Source organism: Leopardus geoffroyi, chromosome C2, assembly GCF_018350155.1.
Source record: "Leopardus geoffroyi isolate Oge1 chromosome C2, O.geoffroyi_Oge1_pat1.0, whole genome shotgun sequence".
NCBI classification, from domain to species: domain Eukaryota; kingdom Metazoa; phylum Chordata; class Mammalia; order Carnivora; family Felidae; genus Leopardus; species Leopardus geoffroyi.
The window spans coordinates 137,041,123-137,067,607 of NC_059333.1; the positions used below are offsets into that span (position 1 = coordinate 137,041,123).

At 43.1% G+C, this 26,485-nt stretch overlaps 2 protein-coding genes across 9 annotated transcripts in view; one reads left to right on the plus strand and one right to left on the minus strand.

Annotated features, from left to right (window-relative positions):
- Positions 1–26,485, plus strand: part of KAT2B (lysine acetyltransferase 2B) — a 103,437-nt gene that overhangs the window by 28,341 nt on the left and 48,611 nt on the right. For all 5 annotated transcript variants that reach the window (XM_045503764.1, XM_045503762.1, XM_045503760.1 and 2 more), the window contains exons 2-4: positions 4,769–4,895; positions 20,808–20,953; positions 25,373–25,465. In XM_045503764.1, the coding sequence (XP_045359720.1) occupies positions 4,769–4,895; positions 20,808–20,953; positions 25,373–25,465 (366 nt within the window). The remainder of the gene's footprint in view (positions 1–4,768; positions 4,896–20,807; positions 20,954–25,372; positions 25,466–26,485) is intronic.
- Positions 1,372–25,751, minus strand: LOC123611623 (40S ribosomal protein S27-like). 4 transcript variants are annotated; one of them, XR_006718763.1, is made up of 3 exons: positions 25,741–25,751; positions 15,214–15,221; positions 1,372–1,486 (listed from the first exon to the last, which is right to left on the minus strand). XR_006718763.1 is itself a non-coding variant. In XM_045503768.1 (3 exons), the coding sequence occupies exon 3, from the start codon at positions 1,583–1,585 to the stop codon at positions 1,427–1,429; it is 159 nt and encodes a 52-aa protein (XP_045359724.1). In that variant the 5' UTR covers positions 1,586–1,633; positions 15,214–15,221; positions 25,741–25,745; the 3' UTR covers positions 1,372–1,426. The 4 variants fall into 4 exon arrangements, 3 of the variants coding, with proteins under 3 accessions (XP_045359724.1, XP_045359723.1, XP_045359721.1); XM_045503768.1 differs by having other exon boundaries at positions 1,372–1,633; positions 25,741–25,745; XM_045503767.1 differs by having other exon boundaries at positions 1,372–1,641; positions 25,741–25,745.

A 26,485-nucleotide genomic window follows, 5' to 3' on the forward strand; every position in this document is an offset into this window, starting at 1 on the left:
TGTGAGCAGAGGAGGGTCAGAGCGAAAGGGAAACACAGAATCCAAAGCAGGCTCCAGGCTCTGAGCTGTCAGCACAGAGCCCAGTGTGGGGCTCGAACTCACGAACCATGAGATCATGAACTGAGCCAAAGTTGGACGCTTAACCAACTGAACCATCCAGGCACCCCAGTGTGTGTGTTTTTAATGGATCCATTACTAGTAACTCTTCCTTTTAGATCAGAGATGCTCAAGTTTGTCTACACATTGGAATCACTAGCTTAAAAAAATACTGATGTCTGGGATCTATACCCAGATATCCAGATTTAATTGATCTAGGGCCAGATGTGGTATTAGGCTTAGCAGAGCTCTCCAGTAATTCCAGTGTGCCTCTAACATTGAGAACCACTGGGGTAGGTTTTTATTTCTGGAGAAATTACTTGTGTGTCTTCTGTATCTGGTCCTATGATTGATATGTAGTAGTGCTCAGTGTTTGAAGAATGAATACGTAGCCAGTGCATGAGTCAGTAGGAAAGGTTCACATTCTGTCTATTCTTTTCCTTCTGCATTCTTCCCACCCACTGTCCAAATACAGAGAAAACATTCCCCGTTAGCATTGTCTTCTGAGATAATCCATTCCCAACACTGCCTTAGCTATGGCGTGATCCCATGGATTTCAGCCCCAAGCACAGTATGGAGAGATTTACCTGTAGACTCATACCTTTGAACTGCGGAGTAGTATTTTGTCAAGGCTGATGCCTCTTGTAGAGGTGAAGTACATAGGCTAGAAAGACTTTTGGATCAGTTCAGAGCAAGTTGGCTTCTCAGGCTTCCTCATAATGAAGGAAATTCATGTCTCACTGGGTCACTGTCTCTCTGAAAATCTGGAGTTATAAATGCTGGCAGTGGTTAGTCTTACTCTGGTCCATGCAGAGTTCCTACTAGTTTTCCTGCCTGCCCATAGACAACCTGCCAAAGAAGGAGACGTAGGCTGTCGTTGCTAATGTGCCCAGATGCAAAATCCATCGTTTGTCAAAAGCTAAAGTGAGGGGCGCCTGGGTGGCGCAGTCGGTTAAGCGTCCGACTTCAGCCAGGTCACGATCTCGCGGTCTGTGAGTTCGAGCCCCGCGTCAGGCTCTGGGCTGATGGCTCAGAGCCTGGAGCCTGTTTCCGATTCTGTGTCTCCCTCTCTCTCTGCCCCTCCCCCGTTCATGCTCTGTCTCTCTCTGTCCCAAAAATAAATAAACGTTGAAAAAAAAGCTAAAGTGAATGAGGACAGAATCCCAGATTACATTAATTCCTTGGGGTTTTGAACTTGTTATTACCCACCTGATCTCTAGCCTAAAGTTAATCTTGGGCCTTAGTAAGTGATGAAACTCTTTTTTTTTTTGAACGTATGCAAAATCTGTTTATTGGGATAGTTCCCCACTCACGTTGACTCAGGGTGTGCTTAGTGCTGCTTCCGTCTGAAGGAGCATCCTTCCGTGAGCCTTGCTTTTCCTCCTGTCAGCTGGCACAGGATGGTGGAGCAGCCCACACACAGCACCACTGTCTGTACATGGCTGAACACGGTGGTGATTTTGTAGCACCCCGGGCACTTCACGTCCATGAAGTAGGAGTTGGGGCTCTGTACCAGGCGCTTCTTCTTGTGTTTCCTCTCCTCCTCTTCCAGGGATGGCTGCAGGAGGTCCTTCGCGAGGGGCATGTTCTTGTGGGCAGGTTGTCACTGCCAGAAAGGCTAAGTGATGAAACTCTTAACTAGACAACTTGGCATCTTTTGGTAGTTTCAGAAGAATCCTTTGTTCTGTTGCTGGGCCTTGGTTAAGGTATTAGAGTAGAGTTCCTTTCTATCTAGATAGCAAAGAGATTTATAAATTCTGGAATGTATGAGTAGTTATTGTGCTTCCCTGTGTAATAGAATAATGCATAGTTGATCCTGGATTGGAAGTTAAAAGTGAAAGGAAATTGGATTATTTGCTCACATAAGCTAGTGACAGAAAAATGGATGCCTCTGTGAGTGATGCTAAAGGAAAAGAGAAAGTGGGAAGGCTTTACACAAATGAGGAAAGGAAAAAATGAAAGAAACAAAGGAGTTTGGAGACGTCTTGCCTCATGTCCTTGTGTTCTGTCCCTATCCCTGTTTCAAGCCCAGAGGATCCTGTTGGAGAGGGAGACGCGACAGGTCAAGTAACCAAGCTGAAGTCCTTCTTACTGCCTCTGAGGCTTTGCAGGATTCCTCCTACTTCCAGCTCAGCTCTTTCCTTTGCTCACTGTGCTCTAGCCGTGCTGGTCTTTGCTTTTTGTTGATCAAGCCAGCCACTCTTGACTTTGCTTTATTTCCTCTGTCTGGGATATTCTTCCACCAGACATCTAATGGTCGCCTCCCTCTGCTCCTTCCAGTCTTTGCTTTATTGCTCCTTTCTCAAAAAGGCTACTTAAAATTGCAGATTCTATCCTATCCTTTCCCCCACCCCCTCTCCCATCTCTTCATCTTTCCTTCCATAGCACTGTCACTTTCTAATATACTATATACTTCGTTAATTTGTGTTGCCTGTTTGCCCCATCCTTCATCACCATGAGGGCAGGATCTTTAGTTCTTTCCTTCCATACTTAGCAGAAGTACTTGGCACAGAGTAGGCCCTCAATACATACTGTTCAATGAATGACTCAATATGCATAGTAGTTCTTTGGCTTGGAATTTAGTTCTACAAACTGAAAGGCTTTGGGCCATTGCTATTTTTCCTTTTAGATTTGTCCTGCTGTATTTAATCCATTTGTTGGGACTACTATTGTCATCATTTTTCTTTTTCTACCAAGAGTTTTTTTTTTTTTTTTTTGGAAAGGGCAGCTGCTCAGAGAAGCCAGAGGCCATGGGAGTCCCTTGGGTAGCTATTCCACTGCTAGGAGAGGAATGGTCCACAGTGGGGGTGTTTTCCTCCATCCCTACAAAGATTATAGGGATGCTTTCTTGGGTGGAAGTTGTCATGAGAGTCCTTCTCAAAAACATGGCCCTTTGAGACCTTTCCAGTCTCTGAAGAAGTGGATGGCTCATTATAGGGAATTTCACGGCCCAGTTGAGCTTAGTAAGTGAGGAGTAGGGTTTGATAGTCAGATCCTTCCTGATGCCTGGCCAAACATAAGAGGGTTGCTTGAGCTACTACTCATTGGGGGTTGTGCTGTTAAGTTGCTGTTTTTGGTCTTGCCTTCTCCATCTTCATGGATGATAAAATGTGATAAAATGTGAGAAGCAGTCAGGCTGGGCTTGCCAACATTCGCAGGGCCCACTGCAAAGGACTTATCTTCAAAAGCATAGGGTCTTATCTGTAGAAACATGTTTTCCTTCTTTCACCTTGGCCCTTCTTGCCTTGCCAGTTATGTATTCTTTCATTTCTTATTCTCCTATATGTGCACACACTTCAGAAACTGTCCCTGTCTTGGAGAATTTTCTGTGTGAGGTTAAGGTAGCAGCCTTTCTCCAATTTTCTACAAATTAGACTTCTACTAACTTCAGCCATCTGCTATGGGGTTTGTGGGCTGGCCGGTGGGAGGTGGTGGGAAGCGGGAAGAAAAAAATCTCTGATCAAAGATCGAACACAAAGCCTGAGCACAAAAATTTATGCGATGTTTTGTAGACCAGTGCTACCCAAAGAAGTAGAATGTGAACCACATACGTAATTTTAAATGTTCCAGTAGCCACATTAAAAAAGTAAAAAGAAACAGGTCAAATGAATTTTAATATCTTTTATTTAACTCCATGCACCTAAAATATTAATGTTTCAACATGTAACCAGTGTGAACATTAATAATGCGATATTTTATTTTTGCATTAGTGTTTTAAATCTGGTATGTAAATCTGCAGCACATTTCAGTTTGGACTAGCTACATTTCAAGTGCTCAACAGTCACATGTGGCTAGTGGTTACATATTGGACAGTGTACATAGAAGGCTCTCACCCGCAATCAGCCAGCTATGTTTCATGCTATTTTTACATTTGAAAATAGTTTATCTTTCTATCCCTCGTCCTACATTTTATAACCCAAGTCACTATAAAAAGGCTAGATTGTATTCACTGTTCTCAAAGAAGGTAGGGGAATGTGGAGAGTATGGAAGATATCTAGTAAGTGTTGCCAAAATAATAAATAATAGTGTTGCAGTTCAGGAAACCTCAGAAATATCACAGGTAGAAATCCCAGACTACACGGTGAGACCCTCTCTCTTTCTAAAGCTGGAGCCTACTTGGAAGGACTTGGAAGCCAGCAAATGTGGCTTCCCCTGGGCGTGTCCCTCCTCAAGTCCTTAAGATTGCTAACTTCCTCAGTTTCGAGGGTTTCCTTTCTGGTCCGTGGGACAGAGTTGCAGCGGGGTGGGGGGTGGGGGGCCTTCGAACCTGCAAGGCTCAATCATGGCCAAGGCCCCGGCTGTGTTCCAGGTACCTCAGGAATCTGGCTTGTTGCCTTGGGAAGCTTTCTGCATGGATTCCCTAGGAACTGACCACTCCATGGACATTTGCTTGGGGCAATGGTACCAAAGTGTATGGGTCTGCTGTCTGAGCTGCAGCACTCACATTCCAGCCAGCAGAAAAGAAAGAAACAAAAAAACTACAAAAACACAAAATGCCTGGATCAAACACTCCCTTTGCCTTTTTCTCTGTTTTTGTTTCTTGTGCATATGTCGAAAGTTACAACGTCAGGAGCGGGGAGGATAGCTGTCCTGTAACTAGTGTGTATTGATCTCACGTAAAATGTTGAGTCCATTGCTGCTTGTTACATGATTTTCTCTATTCCTTTTTTAGGCCGAGGAGTCTTGTAAATGTAATGGCTGGAAAAACCCCAACCCTTCTCCTACTCCCCCCAGAGCTGATCTGCAGCAAATAATTGTCAGTCTAACAGAATCCTGCCGGAGTTGTAGCCATGCCCTAGGTGAGTTCCTAAATCTTCAAGGGAACGTGAACGATGTCCTCGTTGCCTGAAAGTTCTAACTTACTGAATTCCGTGGGTTAACCAAACTCGCATGCTATTTAACCTCTTTTTGAGGCAGTAACAAAAGAGTCTATTTAGTCTCATGAATTTGCTTAATGTGAGACAAGCTCTGCACTGTTTGCCCTGAGTCCTTATCCATCTCTCCCCCCTTCCCTAAGAGCTGGATTCCACTGGGGGATTGCTGGATAAGATGGACCACGGCCATTGAGCGGCTTAGAATAGAGTGTAATGTGTCCTCATTCATTCTGATGGGAGCCTGAAGGTCTTTGATCTCCAGGATCTAACCCTCAACCAACTGGGTCTTTGTCTAATCGTTATTGTTATTATTATTTTTATTATTTTATTTTCTGATTCCTTGAACTTGCTGGAAGTGCTTCATTTTATCTTTATATTGTTTATTTTCTTGCATCTGGTAGCTCTTTCTTCACTGGGGTTGTGTTTGGTGAATGTTTACTTGTGTTCTCCCTTTCAACTTTCTTATCTATCCCTGGCAAGATAATGATTGTCAGTTTGGAAAGATAGGCTCTGCCAGAGTTACTCAACTGGACTGTGCTAATATGTTCTTGTCTTGATACTCGTTTTAAGATAAAATTTTAAAAATTGTATTTGGTTTGGCTAGATAAAAGTTAATGGGTAGTTTTCCCTAGATATTAAAATTCTAGTTCATAAAGGACCATCTTGGAATATTATACTTACTTTTCCCCCTTTGGTTATCCAGTCTCCCAGAGAACGTCTTGCATGTTCAGTTTACTGTCCAGGGTTGTTCTGGGCAGAGCCTGGTCACTGAAGCGGTTTTTTCCCCCTGACCATTTGTAAGTAGGTGGCTTCTTTTTGACATCATCTTTCTTTCGAGCTTCCTGGTGATATGAAACGGTGCAGCATCAGCCTTCAAGGTAGCGTGATGTCAGGCCGAGTCTGAAGTTTTATTTTGTACTCAGCTGGAGAGTATTTCAATCCTTACAGAGCAGAAAAGTAGATAATGTGATCCTCCCAGGAAGTTACTGCACTGAAGTAACCTTCTGAGGAAGGAAATAGAGAACATTGATCTCACAAAAGAAATAAACATACCATAAACAAATAATTACATCATTGTATAACTGGTGTCTGAAATAATGTAAGTTCTGATTTTTTTTTTAATTTTTTTTAATGTTTTTATTTATTTTTGAGACAGGGAGAGACAGAGCATGAACAGGGGAGGGTCAGAGAGAGGGAGACACAGAATCTGAAACAGGCTCCAGGTTCTGAGCTGTCAGCCCAGAGCCTGACGCGGGGCTCGAACTCACGGACCGCGAGATCATGACCTGAGCCGAAGTCAGCCACTTAACCGACTGAGCCACCCAGGCGCCACTAAGTTCTGATTTTTGAAAAAACCAGTGCAAAGGATGGATTCCAAGAGTTACAGAAACACCTTTGCTTATAACTTACCTTTTCCACAATTGATCCCAGAGCGAGTGCCCTTTAGAATTTGCCTCAGGAAATATGATGCAATAAAAAGCTGGCTCAGGAACTTCTTAAGCACTGTGCTTGAACTGTATTTGGTATTGATTGGGAAATCCAATTATCTTACATCAATTAACATTTAAAAACAGAGCCTTCTTTCTTAGCTGAGCAGATTGTCTCCATTCTGAGCATGTAAACACACATGAATGCCCAAAGGCAGAAATGGCCTTTTACAAAGAAAAGCTAACTTTGTTCCCTTTTATATTTCTCAACTAGCTTTGAAAACAAATACCCTTATTTGATACACAATCAAGAATAGGGAAAAAAGTACATATCCTTTGACCTGGCAGATCCATGCCAGAAATTTAACCTATTTGTAAATCAAGATGTGTCCTCAAAACTAAAAGAACGTTATTACAGCTTTATTCATGATATTAAAAGACTAGAAACAACCTCAGTATCCCAGAGTAGGAGATAATTGCTTGAATTATGACAATCTATATTATAAAATTCAATATGGCTATTAAAAATGATGTATTTTCCAATATGGAAAGACATTCTTAACATATCATTAATGAAAAAAGCAAGTCATAAAGTAGCTTAATTGGAGCTTTTATAATTTAGGACTTAAGGATCCACCAGCCCAAGATAAAATCTTGGTTCTACAACCAGTAGCTGTGAGTGGGGCATGTTATTCAGTTTACCCGCAGCTCCATTTTCTCAGCTCTGAAACCGAGTTAGTAACAGTATTGATAACATAGGATTGTTGTGAGGATTAAATGAGATAAAACATAAAAATTTTAGATCAGTACCTGGCAAATTAATGCATTACTCTTAGCTCTTCTTGCTGTTAGTGGTAGTATTACCATACTCCCAGAGTTCTTGAACTTCGGCCAACAGATAGGAGTTCTGCTTAGCTTAAATAAGAAAACAATGTTTATAAGAAGGTAGCTTCCAGAGGCTGAAAACACAGGGAAACCCAGTTTTAGTCTTGTTCAGGGATCTCAGCTGCAGAAATCTGTGGGCCTTCTGTCCAGGACACCCCCACTGGATGATTCAGCTCCATCTGCCCAGCCCCCAGGAGTATCAGCTTAGGAGGATTTACATCCCTGGAGGATAGGATCTGATTGGTGTAGCATCTGTCACATGCCCAGCCCTCCGCTGCACCCTTGGAGAACTGCATGGAAGGTGGTCATTCCCACGAAGGCGTGCTGACTTAAGAATGGCATCATGAGTATAATCTCATTTTATCAGTTTAGAAGATATGACATATTTTTTTTCAATATATGCTAACAGGAAAGGATCTGGAAGGATTATGTTGAGTTGCTGACAGTGATTTTCTCAGGGTATTGAGGTTGTTGGTGTTTTAAAAATATTTTTCCTCGTCTCTGTCCTTTCCCTCCCCACCCCTTTTACCTCTGTCTCTCTTCAGTGTGTTTTTCTAAAATTGAAATGTCTGTACATTTTCAAGTGCTCTTAGAATTATTGGCAGAATCTCACAGTTTATTTTTTGGTCTTAGTATCAGAGCTCTAGAAAACCTTTTTCTGAGGTTATGTTTCCTCTCTCTTATACTCCTTTTAAAACACTTTTTATTCTGGAAAAGTTCACAGTATGTAAAGGTAGGAAGAGGGGCGCCTGGGTGGCGCAGTCGGTTAAGCGTCCGACTTCAGCCAGGTCACGATCTCGCGGTCCGTGAGTTCGAGCCCCGCGTCAGGCTCTGGGCTGATGGCTCAGAGCCCGGAGCCTGTTTCCGATTCTGTGTCTCCCTCTCTCTCTGCCCCTCCCCCGTTCATGCTCTGTCTCTCTCTGTCCCAAAAATAAATAAACGTTGAGAAAAAAAAAAAATTAAAAAAAAAAAAGGTAGGAAGAATAGTTTAATAAGTGCCTTGTACTCATCACCCGCTTTAATAATTATTAAAATTTGCCAATTTTCTCTCCCCTTACTTTTCTTTTGCCAGAGTATTTAAATCAAGTTCCACACGTATTTTCCTATTTATGCAGATTAAATTATGCCAACAGTAGAGATTAGGGTATAAGGAATTCTGTTAGAAATGATGGCCTGAATTCTCAAATATATTTAAATTTGTGTACAGCATTCTGATTCCACAGTCACTATGCTGAGCCTGGTGGATTTAGTCCCCAGTGATCATGCACATGTTTCAACATGTAACATTCCCATGCTTATCAACACATAACCTTCAGGCTTATCGATTGAGATGATGTCTGTTCTGTTGCTTTGCTGTCCGATACTGTTTGGTTCAGCCATACATTTTCTTTTGACAGTGAGCTCTGGTTTCATGCGGTCTCCTGACAGTTACTTCCCTCCCAGGTGTCCTTGGCCTGTCATTGGACACTCTTCCCTGTCTCCTGGGTACAAAACATAGGACTGACAGTCTGGCCAAGTGGAAAGAACGTTCAGTTGTGAATTAGGAAACCAGAATTCTAGGCCTGGCACCGCACTTTCCCAATCCCTTTGTGATTCAGAGTTTTCATCCACAGAATAAAATGGTTAATCTAGACCCATGCTGTCCAACGTTATAGCTACTTGCTACTTGAGTTAGTGAGCGCTTGAAATATAGCTACTCCGAGTTAAGATGAGCTGTACGTATAAAATACGTGCCAGATTTTGAAAGCTTAGTATGAAAAAAGGTAAGATGAGCTCTCTCATTAATAGTGATTATATGTTGAAATGGTATTTTAAGTATATTGGGTTAATAAAATATATTATTAAAATTAATTTCACCTGTTTCTTTTTCCAATGGAAAATGGTCTTCCAAATGGAAGACTTAAAATTACACCTGTGGTTCACATTGTATTTCCTTTGGATAGCGCTGGCCTGGCAACATTCGAGTCCATTGTCTGAAATTATTTGTCATTTGAGACGGGGACAGTCAAGTTCAGATTACAGAAATTTAACAAAGCACTTCATTGGCCCAAACATTTCTCCTTATTTTAGTATTAATAAAAGTTCCTTATTTGGGGATTGCTTATTTGATTGAATAGCAGTCTGCTTCTATGATCGGGAAGGAGGAAATGCTCCATTGTGATCAAACACAATTGGAATTTTTGTTGTCATTTTGAAGTTCATTGTTCTGACCTCTGCCAGGATACCCTGATTATTAAATTTGACTAATGATAGTTTTCTGCAGTTGTAAGTAGGAGGTTTTTGGTTACTGTTCCCGTGCCATCACTTTTTCCTGATAAAGACACATAATATCACACAGATACACTCGTGTTTAAACATTACAATGGTAGAAACTGACAGTTCTTTTTTACTATGGTTACCTCTGCTTACTTGCTTATTTACAGTGGAAACTTTCTAAGGAAAGTAAAGACTGGCACTAACCAATTACACTAGAGCTTATTTTCTTGAATAGCACGAGGTATGAAGGGACTACCAGTGTTTTCCTCATGGACTAATTCAGACATTTAAATCACAGGTAAATCATTGACCCAACACATTTTCTTCAGCCTTACCGCACTGCACAGACCTCCACCACTTAATCACTTCTAGTTCCCATTTACGAATGTACTGTGTAGATGCCAAATGATAGAAATAGGGGGCCCAGCACACTTGACCCAGCCATCTGGGTCAAGTCAGCATGTTTCTCTGGCTGGGTGTTCTCCCTTTTGTTTTGTTTGTAAAGATTTTCTCTGTAAGTAATGTCTACAGCCAATGTGGGGCTCAAACCAACAACCCCTAGATCAAGAGTCGCGTGCCCCACCGACTGAGCCAGCCAGGCCCCTTTGTGTTTCTAATGCTGTCTTTTACACATAGGTTTCAGAGTTGTCAGGAGCTGGGAGTCTGGTATACAGTAGGAGTTAAGGGGATAGATACATCTGGTAATTTTTTTCTGCTCGCTTCATGTGAGTTACTTCTCCCTACCTTCCTTGGATCATGAAGTCCTTCCTGTTGCTTTTCTCGCCTGTGCCTCCTTCCAGCTTTCCCTGAATTCAGGTTTCTTCTCTGTAGCAGGAGCACCTGGAGTCCCCAGCTCCGTCCTCGTGCACTCAGCGTCCCAAGAAAGTAGTGATCTAATGTGAGCTAAGCGTTCTCGTGTTTAGCCCCTCTGAGCCTCCCATTATTCTCAGAGTGAAGTTCAGCTCTCCCTGAGGATTGTTGGGCCTCTGGCGTCTAGCCCTCACTGCCCGCCCCATCTCTGCTGCATTTTGGCTACCAGGCTGGTCCATGTTCTCTGAAGGTCTTTTTTTTTTTTTTTTAATGCTTATTTATTTTTGAGAGAGAGCCTGTGAGCACACGCATATGCATGAGCTGGGTAGGGACAGAGAGGGGCCGGGGGCGGGGTGGGGGACAGAGGATCTGAAGCAGAGTCTATGCTGATAACAGAGAGCCCGATGCGGGGCTCAAGCCCACACATTGTGAGATCATGACCTGAGCCGAAGTTGGATTCTTAATTGACTGAGCCACCCAGGCGCCCCTCTGAAGGTTCTATTTTCTCCCACCTCTACTGTGGATGCAGAGGCTCACAACACCCGCAGTGCCTTTCCTTCGTTCTCCTCCAGGGGAACCCTGCTCACCCCCAAGGTTTGACTTGTCTAGAACTTGGTGGAGAGAATAAAGGCCTCTTGGAGCTGTACTGCAATGTTCCTTGCATAACTATAATTATTCTTAATTATACATCTAAGATATATAATAAATGATTATATAATATATAGCTATATAATAGTGTATTGTAGGCTTTCTGTAGTAGACTAAGGTTAAGTACTTTTTCTCTAGTTCCTAATATATTCAGTTCCTTGGGCATAATTGGGCTTATTCCTTCATTGATAAGCACTCACTGAATTCCTTAATATTAAAAAATGGCTGGTAGCAATTAGGGGAGCTTTCACAGTTTAAAATCTGTACCCCACTGTCCAAAACAGTAGCCACTAGTCACGCGTGGCTAACTTGAATTGAAAAACACTGAAAGTGTAAAACGCACACTGGTTTTGAAGACTTAGTATTATAAAAGAATGCAAAATATTAATAATTTTTTACACTGAGTGCATGTTGAATAATGTACATATTGGGTTAAATAAAATGTATTAATAAATTAATTTCACCCTTTTGTTTATGTATTGTTTTTAATTTTTTTTAACATTTATTTTTGAGAGACAGAGACAGAACTTGAACAGGGGAGGGGCAGAGAGAGAGGGAGACACAGAATCGGAAGCAGGCTCCAGGCTCCGAGCCATCAGCCCAGAGCCTGACGCGGGGCTCGAACTCACGAACCGTGAGATCATGACCTGAGCAGAAGTCGGATGCTTAACCAACCGAGCCACCCAGTCACCCCTAATTTCACCTTTTTATTTTTATTTATTTATTTATTTATTTTTTCAACGTTTATTTATTTTTGGGACAGAGAGAGACAGAGCATGAACGGGGGAGGGGCAGAGAGAGAGGGAGACACAGAATCGGAAACAGGCTCCAGGCTCTGAGCCATCAGCCCAGAGCCTGACGCGGGGCTCGAACTCACGGACCGCGAGATCGTGACCTGGCTGAAGTCGGACGCTTAACCGACTGCGCCACCCAGGCGCCCCTAATTTCACCTTTTTAAAAGTGGCTGCTAGTATACTTATATATACATATGTGTCTTATATTCTATATATATTGGACTGAACTCATCTAAAGGGCTCTTAATCTTAAACTTCTCTTTTTCTCCATCCAGATCTGAGATTACAAAAGAGGAAACCACTTGTAAATTATAAACTTTTAGACGTTAGTCAATTCAGAAGGTTTCATTGAAGGAATCTGTTTTACCTCTTCTAGCTTTGACCTCAAATTCCCATGAGCAAAAAAAATATATTTGAACAGCTTACAAACGCTACGGGTGCTGTGCTGTTTGCTTTCTTTCCAGTCCAAGGGAGCGGAGACATGTTAGCCGCCCGCCCAGCTGCTGCCTGTTCACACTGCAGGGCATGTGAGGACGGGCATGCTGTCCTCAAGAGAAGTGCAGGCCAGTGATGCACGGAGCCAGAGCTTAGAGAGGGTCACAGCACATGGTGACAGTGTGCTTCCTGTTCCCAGCAAGGCAACAGCTGCACCGTGATCCTTGGCAGCAGGCCTTTGGCAGGTCTCTCTGGGGCACCCTGGGTGTTGCACTGAGAGGTGCCAAGGTACATCCTCCTGGAGAGACACGAAGAGAGCAGACCCTCCCCCCCAGTCTTCTGGCTCACACCTTCCCTCCGCTTCCCCCTGTCCTCTGCACATGATGGGCCCTGGGGGAAGCCATGGCCCACCAGAAAGAGCAAGCTTTTCCCACAAGTAAAGGGTTGGCCAATTTTGGAAAATTATATCGATGCTCTGTGCCATGTCCTTGGAAGACTATTTGGAATGAAAACAGGGTCCTTTATAGTTGATTATTAAATTCCAGGTGAATGAAAGATTTTTTTTTTTTGGCAGGGGTGGGGGTGGGGATGAAAGATTTTTAAAAAGCCTTTTATTGGGAAATAATTTCAAACCTATAGAGAAGTCATTAGACTAGTAACAAAGGACATCCCATATAGATTTTGCTCAGATTTACTTCAGGTTTATGCCCAATTTCCTTTGTTATTTGCTCTCATATATGTATAAATATACATAGAGACTCACATGTTTGAGTTTGTGTGTATTTTTTTAGGTTTATTTATTTTTGAGAGAGAGAGAGAGAGCACGCATGCATGCGTGAGGGAAGGGACAGAGAGAAAAGGTGGAGAGAGAATCCCAAGCAGGCTCTGCACTGTCAGCGGAGCTCGACTGGAGCTCGAGCTCATGAATCATGAGATCATGACCTGAGCTGAAATCAAGAGTCAGAGGCCTCACTGATTGAGCCACCCAGGGGCTCCTGTGTGTATTTGTATATACATTCCCCCCCCCCCCCGGACCATATGAAAATAGTTGCATATATATACATCATGGCCCTTTCCCCCTAAATACTACAATGTGTATTTACTAAAAATAAGGACGTTCTTTTACATAATCCCAGTTCAGTTACCAACTTCAGTATATTTTAGCATTAATGTAATATTTTAATCTACCATTTGTATTCTACTTTTATCAGTTGACCCCAACTGATATTGTCCTTCACATTAAGCACCCAGTCTAGAATCACGAGTGTGCTTAGTTGTCATGTGAAAGGAAAACAGTTTGCTCACAATCAATACTTCCCGAACGCTTCTGGCACCAAATGTGTGGGCTTTTTCTCATCAGCAATACTCTGGCCCTCCAGTGGACAACTACAGGCTGTCTTGCAATTCTTAACTCAGTTCTGACGCTAATGGCCTTATAGTCAGTACAGACCCCACAGGTTAAGGGCTCGGTCCCCCTCCTTCCTCCCACTTGAGATGCCAATGGCAAGTCCCAGTTTCACTTGTGTTTCTGACCAACTGGTTGTAAGCTGGAGATTCCCATGCCCCCCTCCTGGGGTTGGATAATTTTCTAGAGTGACTCACAGATCTCAGGAAAACAGTTTCTTTGATTACTGGTTTATCATAAAAGGACGCTGTTCAGGGGTGCCCAGGTGGCCCAGTTGAGCATCCAACTCATGATTTCGGCTCAGGTCGTGATCTTACATTTCATGAGTTCGAGCCCTTGTGTCAGGCTCTGCACTGAGTGTGGAGCTTGCTTGGGATTCTGTGTCCCTCTCTGTCTCCTCTTCTTCTGCATGTGCAGGCTCTCTCTCTCTCTCTCTCTCTCAATAAACAAATAAACAGGGGCGCCTGGGTGGCACAGTCGGTTAAGCGTCCGACTTCAGCCAGGTCACGATCTCGCGGTCCGTGAGTTCGAGCCCCGCGTCAGGCTCTGGGCTGATGGCTCAGAGCCTGGAGCCTGCTTCCGATTCTGTGTCTCCCTCTCTCTCTGCCCCTCCCCCGTTCACGCTCTGTCTCTCTCTGTCCCAAAAATAAATAAACAAATAAACATTAAAAAAAAAAAAACAAAACACTGGATTATAGTTCAGGGACAGCCAGTTGGAAGAGAGGTTGGAGGAAAGGAGCACGAAGCTCCAAGCACACTACTCTCCCAGCACCTTCCTGTGTGCACCAGCCTTGAAGCTCTCCAAACCCCTTCAGCTGGGGTTTTTATGGAGACTGCATTATATGGGCACGATTGATTAAAGCTTTGGTTACTAGTGATTAATTCAGCCTCCAGACCACTCCCCACCCCCATCATAGGTAGAGAAGGTGGGACTGAAAATTCCAACGCTTAGTCACTTATTTGGTTCCGCTGGCAATCAGCCCCCCCATCCATAGGGACTTTCTAAAAGGTCAGTGACTTAAATTCAGGTGTGGTTGCAGAGGACTTGTTATGAATAACAAAAGATACTCCTTTCGCATTGTTGCTCTTATTACTTAGGAAATTCCAAGGGTTTTAGAAGCACAGTGGGGGGTGGGGAGGAAAAAGCACTGTGCCAGGACAGGGGACAAAGACTAAATATATATATTTTATTACAAGTTACAATTTCACAGCAGGTCCCTTTAGTTTCCTTTAATCAGGAACAGTTCCTCAGCTTTTTTTCTGTATTATTTTGTTTTTTGTCTTTTATGACTTTGACATTTTGGTGGAGGAATGTTTTATATTTTAAAAACAAACCTGTTCTGGGGCGCCTGGGTGGCGCAGTAGGTTAAGCGTCCGACTTCAGCCAGGTCACGATCTCGCGGTCCGTGAGTTCGAGCCCCGCGTCAGGCTCTGGGCTGATGGCTCAGAGCCTGGAGCCTGTTTCCGATTCTGTGTCTCCCTCTCTCTCTGCCCCTCCCCCCCATTCATGCTCTGTCTCTCTCTGTCCCAAAAATAAATAAACGTTGGGAAAAAAAAATTAAAAAAAAAAAATAAAAACAAACCTGTTCGGCTGCCTTGGTGGTTCAGTTGGTTAGTGTCCTACTCTTGGTTTCTGGTCGTGATCCCAGAGTGGTGGGATCAGGCATGGAGCCTGCTTGAAATTCTCTCTCTTTCTCTCTCCTTCCCTCCTCTCGCTTGCTCTCTCTTTCTAAAATAAAAAATAAAATAAATTAAGAACCTGTTAAAGAGCTAGGAGAAAATACATTTTTGTCATCTTCTGGTTATGTAGGGAAGACCTTTGCAAGCAAGGCCTTAAAGAAAGGCCTAACATAGATTTGACTTTATAAAAAATTTGAGATTCCTTTACAACCTACCCCAAACCGCAACAAAATCCAGGAGCATTTACAATGAACATGAAGGACTTAAAGCTCTTTCAAGGCAATGAGAAAAAGACCAACATCCTAAGAAAACCAGGCAGAGGACATGAATAGTGCTCAAAAGAACAAATACAAATGGCCAGTAACACGGAAAAACAAACACCTCCAAGGGCATTTCAGTGAATGCAAATCAAAGCAGTGGGGGACTCATTAATTTTCAAAAGGCTAATTTAATTACCGAGAATGATTCTTCACTGGAGGCAGGAGTGGGGGAAGGCACATTATGCTCTCACAGTTGAGAGTCTACATTGATGCAAACTTCCCTGGTGGAGGAAGCTAAACTAGGGAGCATATACAACAGCTTTATTTATTTTAAAGATTTTAGTTTTTTATTAAAAATTGTTTAATGTGTATTTATTTTTGAAAGAGAGTGTGTGAGTGGAGGAGGGGCAGAGAGAGAGAGAGACAGAGACAGAGACAGAGACAGAGACACAGAATCTGAAGCAGTCTCCAGACTCTGAGCTGTCAGCACAGATCCCAATGCAGGGCTTGAATACACAGAGCTTCAAGATCATGACCTGAGCTGAAGTCAGACATCTAACCAACTGAGCCACCCAGGGGCCCCTGAAGATTTTATTTTTAGGTAATCTCTACAGTCAACATGGGGCTCAGACTTGCAACCCTGAGACCAAGAGTTGCATGTTTTACCATCTGAGGCAGCCAGGGGCCCCTACAAAAGCTTTAAATAGCAATGATTCAGCCTTACGAGTTCTGTGGCAGATTAACTGCTATAGATTTGTACAACGTAGTTTACAGATTTTTACTTTTATTTTTATTTTTTAGTAATGTGCTTCCAAACTGAAGCACAGATTGCTTTCCAAATTGAAAGAAGGGTTTTTTTCAATTATGAGTGACTTTTTAGTTAAATATGAGTTGATTATCAGTATAGTAAATAGTTTAGCTTTGTAGTTAGAGTGAAGTGCACCTGGGTGTTTGCATGGGTTGGGGTTGATTGTGGGCTCCTGAGTAAGTCCTGTCCACTTCTGGTCAGCAGCCACAAGGAGTCAGTCTTTGGATTTGGTAGGGAAGGGGTTGTTTGAAGAAAGTGGTGTTTTAGGAAGGGTATCCTGGGAGTAGAGAAAACAGTCTGGGGCTATTTTGGTACTCTAGGCTTGAGATCCTAATGACCAGCAAGGTAGGGACAGGGAAAAGTGGTTACTCTGAGAGACAGTGAGGAAGTTCGCCTGAATCTGGGGGCTGGTTTCACCCCACACCCACCCTTATTCTCAGAGGAAGAGATACCTACCCTCTTGTGCTGCAAATGTTAGCCCCATTTGCCCGGCACAGCCTTTCCCCTTTCCCTCCCTCCTTCTGGGAAACTTGCTGTTCCATTTAACCCACAGGCCTCCCGGTCTTCAGCTCCTTAGTCCTTTGTGCTTTGGCTTACACACAGAGCTTTGAGGAGAGATCATGGATTTCATTATGGGCAGAATCAGCAGGAAAGAAATTTCCTTGGGTCTTACTTTTTAAGCATTTTAATGTCTCTTTTTCAGAATATGCTGGATGATGGTTCTAAACAGTGGTTTTCAAACTATAGAGCCCCAACAAGGGGAGGGGATGCCCCCCCAAGCTCGCCTTCTGATAATAGATGCCTCCAACTTCTGTTTCAATCAGAGCAACTTTTTCTAATTCTGATTAAGCATTCCTTTGGGCTGGGGCTCCTGGGTGGCTGAGTCTGTTAAGCATCTGACTCTTGGTCTCAGCTCAGGTTTTGATGTCAGGGTCATTGGTTCAAGAGTGGCATTGGATTGGGCACGGAGCCTACTTAAAAAAAAAAAAAAAAAAAAGAAGACGAAGAATTCATTTGGGTTAAGTGTTTTGTGGCTTAAAGAAAGTGAACCACTGGTTTTAAAAATAAATCATGGCTTGTACTTCTATGAGTTAAACCCACTTATCTTAGCACCTTAATTAGACTGTTTCGTATGGTGGAGAATCTGAAGGAATTGATGTTATGTTATAAACCGATTGCTTTCATAGCTTATCACTGGAAAGCAATTAAACATTACAAGGCAAAAGCAGTTTTCAGTAAAATTATTTCTGTAAATAACTGACATAAAAATTTTGACCTAGTTGTCTTCAGAATGAGGCCTGTGTCCCAAAGGCTCCAGACTGACCTCAAGGAAAATTTTGCACAGACTTAAAAAAAAAAAAAAAAAAAAAAGTGACCTGGCAAACATTACACCTAAAAGGAAGTCTAATTTTGGGTAGCTTTTAGGAAATGATGAAGTCACATGTTGGATAGCCAAGTAGGAAGTAATAGATTTGAATATTAATGTTTTATGTATACTCATATATATTTGTAATTTTTTTTACGATACAAGTTACTTAAGTTCTGAGAAATAGTTTAGTTGGTTACTCTTTTTCTATTTGGTAATGTGATGATACAGTGTTGGCATTTTCTAGTTTAGATGTATCCATTAGATTTATTCCACAGTGCCTAAGGCAGACAGATAAACAAATTTCCTTCTTCTCTTACCTTTAAAAGTGTTCTATGGGGTGCATATATGCAGGCACACGCACACCACGCACACGTATGTGCACATCACGCTGATTTACCAATGGTCCATGACCTTGGGCCCATCACTCTGCCTTTCCATCATTTTTCCACGTGAGAAAGGAAGGAAAGTTGGGTGTCCTCTGCCTCTCTAATTCTGAGTTCTTTAATCTGGCTTCCTTGTGGACAATTTACAAGTCTCAGCCTCTTGGTATTTAATCCTCTTGAGTCTCTGAAAATGCATTTGACTGCATATTTTAGTTTGAGCTCCCTCAGAAGCAGGGATTTGAATGCCTGTAGTTTATTTGGCATGAAGCTAGGGGAGTAGAAGGGTGAAGTGAGGAAAAAGCGGCCAAGAGAGGGTGAATTACTGAGCCAGCTCCCACCTTGGGCAACTGCTACTTAATTTTGCATGGGGAGTGGGAAATCTGGGAGCCAGTTATTCAGCCTGAGGGATGAGGGATCTGGGGTATTTATTTATAGGCGGATGTCTTGGCTTTGGGTTAAGGGCTGCTGTTGAGGGGCAGGTGGATGGCAGAGCAGATTACAATGACTGGAAAAGCCCTTAGGTAGAGAAATGGAGCTGCCCGTAATTGGACGCCAGAAGGTATACCTGAAGTGGTAAGGGGAGGAGATAGCCCAGGGTACCAGCAGCGTTCTCTGTCCCAGTCTGATGATTGGGTTTCGTGGATTAATGACAAGAGCACCATGGTCTCTGGGGTAGACTGACCCATGCCTGACACCTGACAAGTATTCCTCAATAATCTTTAGGTCCATCTCTTTTTTTTTTTTTTTTTAATTTTTTTTTTTAATGTTTATTTATTTTTGAGAGAGACAGAGACAGAATGCGAGTAGGTTAGGGGCAGAGAGAGAGGGAGACACAATCTGAAGCAGGCTCCAGACTCTGAGCTGTCAGCACAGAGCCCACGCGGGGTTCCAACTCACGAGCTGTGAGATCATGACCTGAGCCGAAGTCGGATGCACAACCGACGGAGCCACCCAGACGCCCCAGTTCCATCTCCTTTTAAGAAGGCAAGGGAAATCTTCTACGTGGTTTAGTCTCTCTTTAAAAATGATCTCAAACACTTCTGTGTCTAAGCATTTTTAAGCCAGCATGCCAAGAGCTGTTCCTAAGAGGTTTCCCTCAAAGTGCCATTGCCTATTCTGTGGCAAGCATAGTGATAAATGCTGGGGATGCAGAGATGAGAGAGGGGATCCTGACCCAGGAGAGCTCCTGGGATAGGGGTTGAGTGGTTTACCTAGAGGAACCTTTGCAAGTGAGGAAGGACTTGAAGTGAATCAGCTAATCAACAAAAAGTGTGCTTTTTGGGAATTTGGAATTTGGGTCAAGCATTTTTCACTTTTAGACCCTGGCTCTGCCTTGTTGGCTAAGTGACATTGGATGAAACAGCATCCATTCTCTCTGAGCCTCAGTTTCTCCAGTTGTCAGATGGGATGACTAATACCTATTCATGGGATGGTTTGAGGATTAAATGCAATAACCTTGATAGATGGACTGGATTTGGGTAGAAGAGAGGGCAGGGGCATGGGAGAGAAGGTCAGTGGCTAGGTCACTAACTAGAGATCTTACAGAACAAAGGTGAGAAAAATGCGTTTGGGGGCTTGACCGTGGAAGGCATTGAATCTGAAGCTCAAATAGGTCTTGGGACTTGGCTGCAACGATAGTGAGATTTCATTGCATTGCTCAGAAAGGCTGAGGGAAAGGGCCGTTATTCAGTTTTTACACTAATATGATATTCTTGGCTCACTGAACTATTCACAGGCATGGGGAAACATAGGAATTCTTATGTGGAAACATAGGAATTTAACGCTGTCAAAAAGCAGAAACAAACCCATAAATACAGAGAACAAACCAGTGGTTGCCAAAGGACAGGGGTTGGGTGGATGGGCAAATTGGGTGAAGCGGGGAGGGGGAAGCTCAGGCTTCTACTTATGGAACGAACATGTCATGGGAACGAAAGGTATACCATAGGGAATATAGCCGGTGATTTTGTGATAGCTACACGGCTGGTGAACATACTGTAACATATAGACTCGTTGAATCACCACGTTGGACACCTGAAATTAATGTAATGTTGCACCTCAGCTCTACTTCAATTAAAAAAAAAAAAAAAAAAAGAATTCAACACTATGAGGACCAGACTTTGGTGCCGACAAGTTCTGGATCTTAAAGCATATGTTTATTAGAACACATTAGCTGCTGGCCCACTTTGGGTCTTGGAGGGGGAGGCCAGGGCTCAGCAAGTCGACAGTCTTTTATTTTATTTTTTTTATTTTTTATTTAAAAAATTTTTTTTTTCAACGTTTATTTATTTTTGGGACAGAGAGAGACAGAGCATGAATGGGGGAGGGTCAGAGAGAGAGGGAGACACAGAATCGGAAACAGGCTCCAGGCTCCGAGCCGTCAGCCCAGAGCCCGACGCGGGGCTCGAACTCACGGAACGCGAGATCGTGACCTGGCTGAAGTCGGAGGCTTAACCGACTGCGCCACCCAGGCGCCCCAAGTCGACAGTCTTTTAATTTTAAGTTGACTTTGAGAGAAGACTGAGGTCTGTCAGGAGTACAGAAATTCCTCTGTTTACAGTGCAACCTAATGCATTGGTGTCCCCGGAGATTTTGAGAGAGACCCTTCTGTTTTAACGTCAAGAACGTTTGCTGTCTCCAGCTCCCGTGTCACATATGTTCCCTTGATTTTTGTCTTCAGCTGCCCACGTTTCCCACCTGGAAAACGTGTCAGAGGAAGAGATGAACAGACTCCTGGGAATAGTGTTGGATGTGGAATATCTCTTTACCTGCGTCCACAGGGAAGAAGATGCAGACACCAAACAAGTTTATTTCTATCTATTTAAGGTGAGGTTTCACCCTTTTAAGAAGGCTTTTCTTCTCTCTCTCTCTCTCATTGTTCAGAGGTGCTCCGTTTCTGTATCCCAGGTCGGGGGTGGGAAGGTTTCTCAGCTCATGGTATGTTTCGCCCGCAGAGTTTGTGGAAGCATGCATTTCTTCATGAGGGAGTCTCTAAAGTGACCTGCCATGTGCTGAACACATCACTCTCCTTGAGAGCCTTCATATTTGTATGCAGATTTGAATATCTTTATTTGCTTATGCTTATGGATTTCTTTCCATCCACCCATCCATTCATCCATCCAGATATGTATTGCACACCTGGTCTGTGCATGGCACTCATGTAGGCATGAGGGATAGATCAGTGGGCAAAACAAAGTCCTTGCCCTCACGGAGTTGACATTTCAGTAGAAGAGGCAGACAATCAACCAGTAAATAATATATTTGCAGGTGGTGATAAGTGCTGTGAAGAGAAACAAAGTAGGGTAAGTGGAATCAGAATGGCAGGGATGGTGGTCGGTGGGGGGACATGATAATGAGGAAGGGTAGTTAAGAAAGCCTTTCTGAGGAGACCACAGTTGAGCAGGAACCTGAATTGGGGGACAGGAGCCATTGCCGAAAAGGGCTGGGGGCAAGAGCTTTCCAGGCAGCAGAAGGACCGCCGTCTAGGCCGTGCACTGAGTGAGTCTGATGTGATGTGGGAACAGTAAGGAGGCCAGTGTGGTGGAGCCCAGTGAGCCAGGGGAAGGTGGGAGGAGATCTGGTTGGAGGGTGGCACCAGGGCCTTGACTCTCGCACTTCAAGGGGAGGAATCAAGAATTTCCAAATTTGGGCACCTCGCCACTGTCCTCTGTGTCTCCTTGACCCCGCTCACCAATTCCTGCTGCCACTCCCTGTAGCTGCTTCCTCGTGGCTCTGCCTCAGCTGCATTTGGGTCACGTCCGTCCCCTCTCTGCAGACCGTTGTCTCCCCAGTTTCTGATTGCTGTCAGGATGGACAGTGTGGGAGAGGAACTAGTGGTGGGAACAGACAGAAAAAGTTCAGGCTGCCAAAAATGACATTTTTTAAAGGGGGCTGACAGGAAATAATTAAAAACAAAAACACCTTGCTGTTGAGGCACTGTTGATTATGTCGTATTATTTAATACTTACTAGATTCTTTTAAAAACAAAGACAGCAAACAAAACAGTATACTTAGAGCTTATAGCCAGGAAAGGTTTGCCCCCCGCCCCTTTTTTTTTAATGTTTGTTTATTTATTTTGAGAGAGAGAGGCAGAGAGAGAGATCAGAGAGAATCCCAGGCGGGCTTTGCACTCTGCATGGAGCCAGATGTGGAGTTCTGTCTCACGAACTGTGAGATCACGACCTAAGCCGAAATCAAGAGTCAGACACTTAACTGACTGAGCCACTCAGGCGCCCCAAGGTTTGCCTCTTTTAATGAGCACCGTGCTTCATTTCATATGATAAGGATAGGAAAATTTTCCACTGACTTCCCTCTTTTGCTTTGGCTGCTAGGAATCTCATTGCAAATTTTGTGCCCATTTCCATAGCTTTTAAAAAAAAAATTTTTTTTTAACGTTTATTTATTTTTGAGAGACAGAGAGGCAGAGTGGGAGCAGGGGAGGAGCAGAGAGAGAGGGAGACACAGAATCAGAAGCAGGCTCCAGGCTCCGAACCATCAGCACAGAGCCCGACGTGGGGCCTGAACCCACTGACCTCGAGATCATGACCCGAGCTGAAGTTGGATGTCCAACCAACCGAGGCACCCAGGCACCACACTCCCTTTTTTAATGTGAATTTACTTGATACATAATTTTCCCTTCTCATTTATTTATTTTTGTGTTTTTTTGGGGGGAGTACTAATGGGGGTTTGGGGTAGATAGGAGACAAACAGGTAGATAGGAGAATTGTATTTTTAGGTTTTGGGGATATCCTTTTTTTTTTTTAATTTTTAAAAATATTTATTTATATTTGATAGAGAGAGAGAGAGAGAGAGACAGAGCACAAGTGGGGGAGGGGCAGAGAGTGAGGGAGACACAGAATCCGAAGCAGGCTCCAGGCTCTGAGCGGTCAGCACAGAGCCCGACGCGAGCCTCTAACTCACGGACCATGAGATCATGACCTGAGCCAAAGTTGGGTACTCAACCAACTGAGCCACCCAGGCACCCCTAGGGGATATTAGTCCTAAAAAGGTTAATGGGAGGTGAGGGAGAGGAGAGAGAGAGAGAGACAGAGAGAGACAGAGAGAGACAGAGAGAGAGAGGAGCGGGGTGGGCAGAAAGAGGACAAACAGCTGAATCCCCCACTACCATTAGCAGTCACTAGGCTACTCCAGGTGACAACTTGTTGACATGGCTATGAGGCCTGAGTCATCCAGATTGAAGCTTGGCAGGGTCATGCTGTTTAGAGCTTCTTTGGAAAAAGATCTTCGTCGAAAAAAAACAACATCTGCATGACTGCCGCTATTATTTGTCTTGGAACGACGTGCCCTGGCAGCCCCCACCGCCGGCTGGAAGTGAAGGTGGTGTCAAGGTTTCCATCCTGCCAGCCTCCTCTCGATTCCCTTTATAACTAACCAAATAGGCCAGAAAGCATTGCTCTGCTTTGAAGTACGTTTTCTCTCTCTCACCTCCCTCGTCTTCAACAGTGCAAATATGTTGGCCCATGGGAACGAAACCTCAACTATTCAGCGTTCTCCCCCACTTCCCCCAGAGTCCTTTTTTGGGCAAATAAGTAATAAATCACCCATCCCTTAGCTTTTGAAAGGCAGTTCCTGTGTCTTATGTCTCAATAATTAAATTAAAATGAAATGTATTACACATTTGTGTAACATCTTAAAAACCTCAGGCTTAGATGTTGAAGATAAACCCAGTGAAAAGCTGCCTCGTAAACCTGGGTGTATCTCGACCCTGTTAATGTGGCTCTGGAAGTCCACTGTCTGGGTTTGAACCCTGGGTCCATCACATTGGAAATGTGACTTTGGGCGGGTCATTCTCCCTGTGTCCTTATCTGTAAAGTACAGACAGTAACAGCACCTGCCTCAAAAGGTTGTTATGCGCATTCCAGGAGATAAGACCTGTAAAGAACTGTGAAGAGTGCCTGGCAAAAGTAAGGATGTAAATGCTTGATGCTAGCATTAAATGTCTTTCATGTGCCCACTTATCCCAGCTCTGTCCTTTTGTAGATGAAGAAACTGAGATTCAGCAACTCCCCAACCTGTTAGTTTATCTCCGTTTTGAAACCCCTAGTGGACCAAGTTCCCAAGAGGTCTTATTTTAACTGGATAAAAAAAGTAGGCAGTGGGAATTTATTTGTATTTAGATTTTATGATCAAGCTTTCCGTGTCCTTAGAAACAGATATAGTGACTTATTTTTGCATACTTATTTTTGTAAAAATGGGCATAATTCCTTGAAAAGATCAGTGAATGTCCCATGCTAATAATGTATTGGCACCCGAAAAAGGAATTGAGGCCCTTGCAAAACATGGCCCAGGGGGAGCACATGGTGATCCTCAACCTTGGCCATTTGTCCATTTCCATTAACTCCTGGGAGAATGGTTGCTGTGTTTTGTTTCCACTGAAGAGGCAGTAAGTGGAGAAAGGAGGGAAAGATTGAACTTCAATGTGTGGTCATGTGATGACTGGCCCCCATGTAAATGTTATGAAAGATTCAAGCAAAGGTTGAAAGTAAAGGATTTCAATACCAAATCTATTTTCAAATTAGGTCTTGATTAGTGACTCTGTGTTCCCTTTTCTCTCTGATATTTGCTCTTTGAGGGCTTTAAATTCCAGTGGCAAGGATTAAGAGCAGTGTTTTGTTTTGTGGGCATTGAGATGCCAGAACACTTGGCCTGCATTCTATGGATGGAAAGGAAATGAGAAAAGACCGCAGCAGTGAAAGTTGCCAATTGAGAGCCATAGAGAATTCCTTCCCGAAGGGCCTGGGCTCTAGATGATGCATACGACGTATGGAAGCTACAGACATCCCTCTCCCCTGGCCATACTTGTGCAGAATGGATCTCTGCCTTTCAGGGGTTTAAATAAAACCCTCTTGAGCGTGCCTGCATTGGCCTAGGTGGGCATGTGCAAAATGTGCGTGTTGCATGCCAGGCCTCTGGGTCAGTGGAATCTGGAAATGGTGGGGAGAAGGGAAATGAGTCGGAGAGAGAGTCCCGGTGGCTACTGCTGCTGTGCTAGTCTGCACAGAACATGAAAGGGGTATTAGTTTCTCATAGCTCTGGTCATGGGTGTGAAGGCAAATTTGGGTTACCTGGTAGTCACCCATTTTTACTGATTTAAGGATTTATTTACATGTAGTTAAGATAATTAGAATATGGTTACTTCCCTTCAGAGGCTATGTATGTGTCTGTGTGTGTGTGAGAGAGAGAGAGACACTGATTTTCTTTTTCTTAATGATTTTTTTTTTGCAGCTCTTGAGAAAGTCTATTTTACAAAGAGGAAAACCTGTGGTTGAAGGCTCTTTGGAGAAGAAACCCCCATTTGAAAAACCTAGTATTGAACAGGTAAAAAGAAAAAAAAGAGAGAGAAGCCCTTTTTTATTGCTCTAAGGCTGAACAAACCTAATCTTCTTTGCATTTTTACATGCGTCTTCCTTCCATCCTCTATACCCAGCTTAGAGATGCTTAGAGATGAGTATGGAGAAATTGTTTTGGACCCTTTGCATCACAAGTGAATATTTATTTTGATAAATGATCTAGCTTTTGTCTTTTACGGTTGCTGTATACTCAGAATTCACTGTGTGTTTGGGGAAGAAAAAAATTAAGAACATGTAGTTCACAAGAACACACGGAATGTGCTCTATTTTGGTGTTGATGTTTTAAAATTAAGTCTTCGTCCTCTTATTTGGCACTATCTGAAAAAGCCTGTTGAGGTGAGGGAATTCAGGATCATTGTCAAAAACATTGTAAGTCAAGCAAAAAGCACAAATAGGAAATGAGATTTTGCATCCAGAAATTGACTTTCTGTTACATTATGATTCCTGGAAAGAAACTGGTTTACTTGGGGAATCTGTTGACATGGATAGACTTTCTCTGTGAGGTGTTCTCCTCGTCAGAGTCACTTTTTAGCCTATCATTGTTTGGCTAAATAAATCTTAGATTCTCTTGACTGAATTTCTTAATGAGAATGATTACAGAAGATAGGACATCAGAGTCCCTAGTACAAATAAATGTATTTTTATAAGTCAGTTTTCAGTAGAAGAAATTTTATTTTGTCTCCAAACTCTGTTAAACAAGAATTCATTGTTCTTTTATTTGAAATTAGATTAGATGGGAGTGTTCTGCAGAAAGATTAAATGAATCCACAGATTCTTTTAAAAGCTCATAATTCTGAATAAGAATTTTTTTTCCCTTGGTAAGCTTGCCAAAAAAAAGTGATAGTAAAGAGTTTAAATTCTGTTGGTTTAGTTCAATGGAAGACGCCCTGGTGGCCTTTGGATTCAAATTTTGGTAATGCAAAAACATAATGTTTATCCAAGAACCTCATCATATATAATCTATGTAGATAGTGCAGGAAGAATTAGT

What these genes read in the sequence shown, in the direction of transcription:
- LOC123611623 (XM_045503765.1), bottom strand. Translation starts at nt 1,681, where the DNA reads ATGCCCCTCGCGAAGGACCTCCTGCAGCCATCCCTGGAAGAGGAGGAG.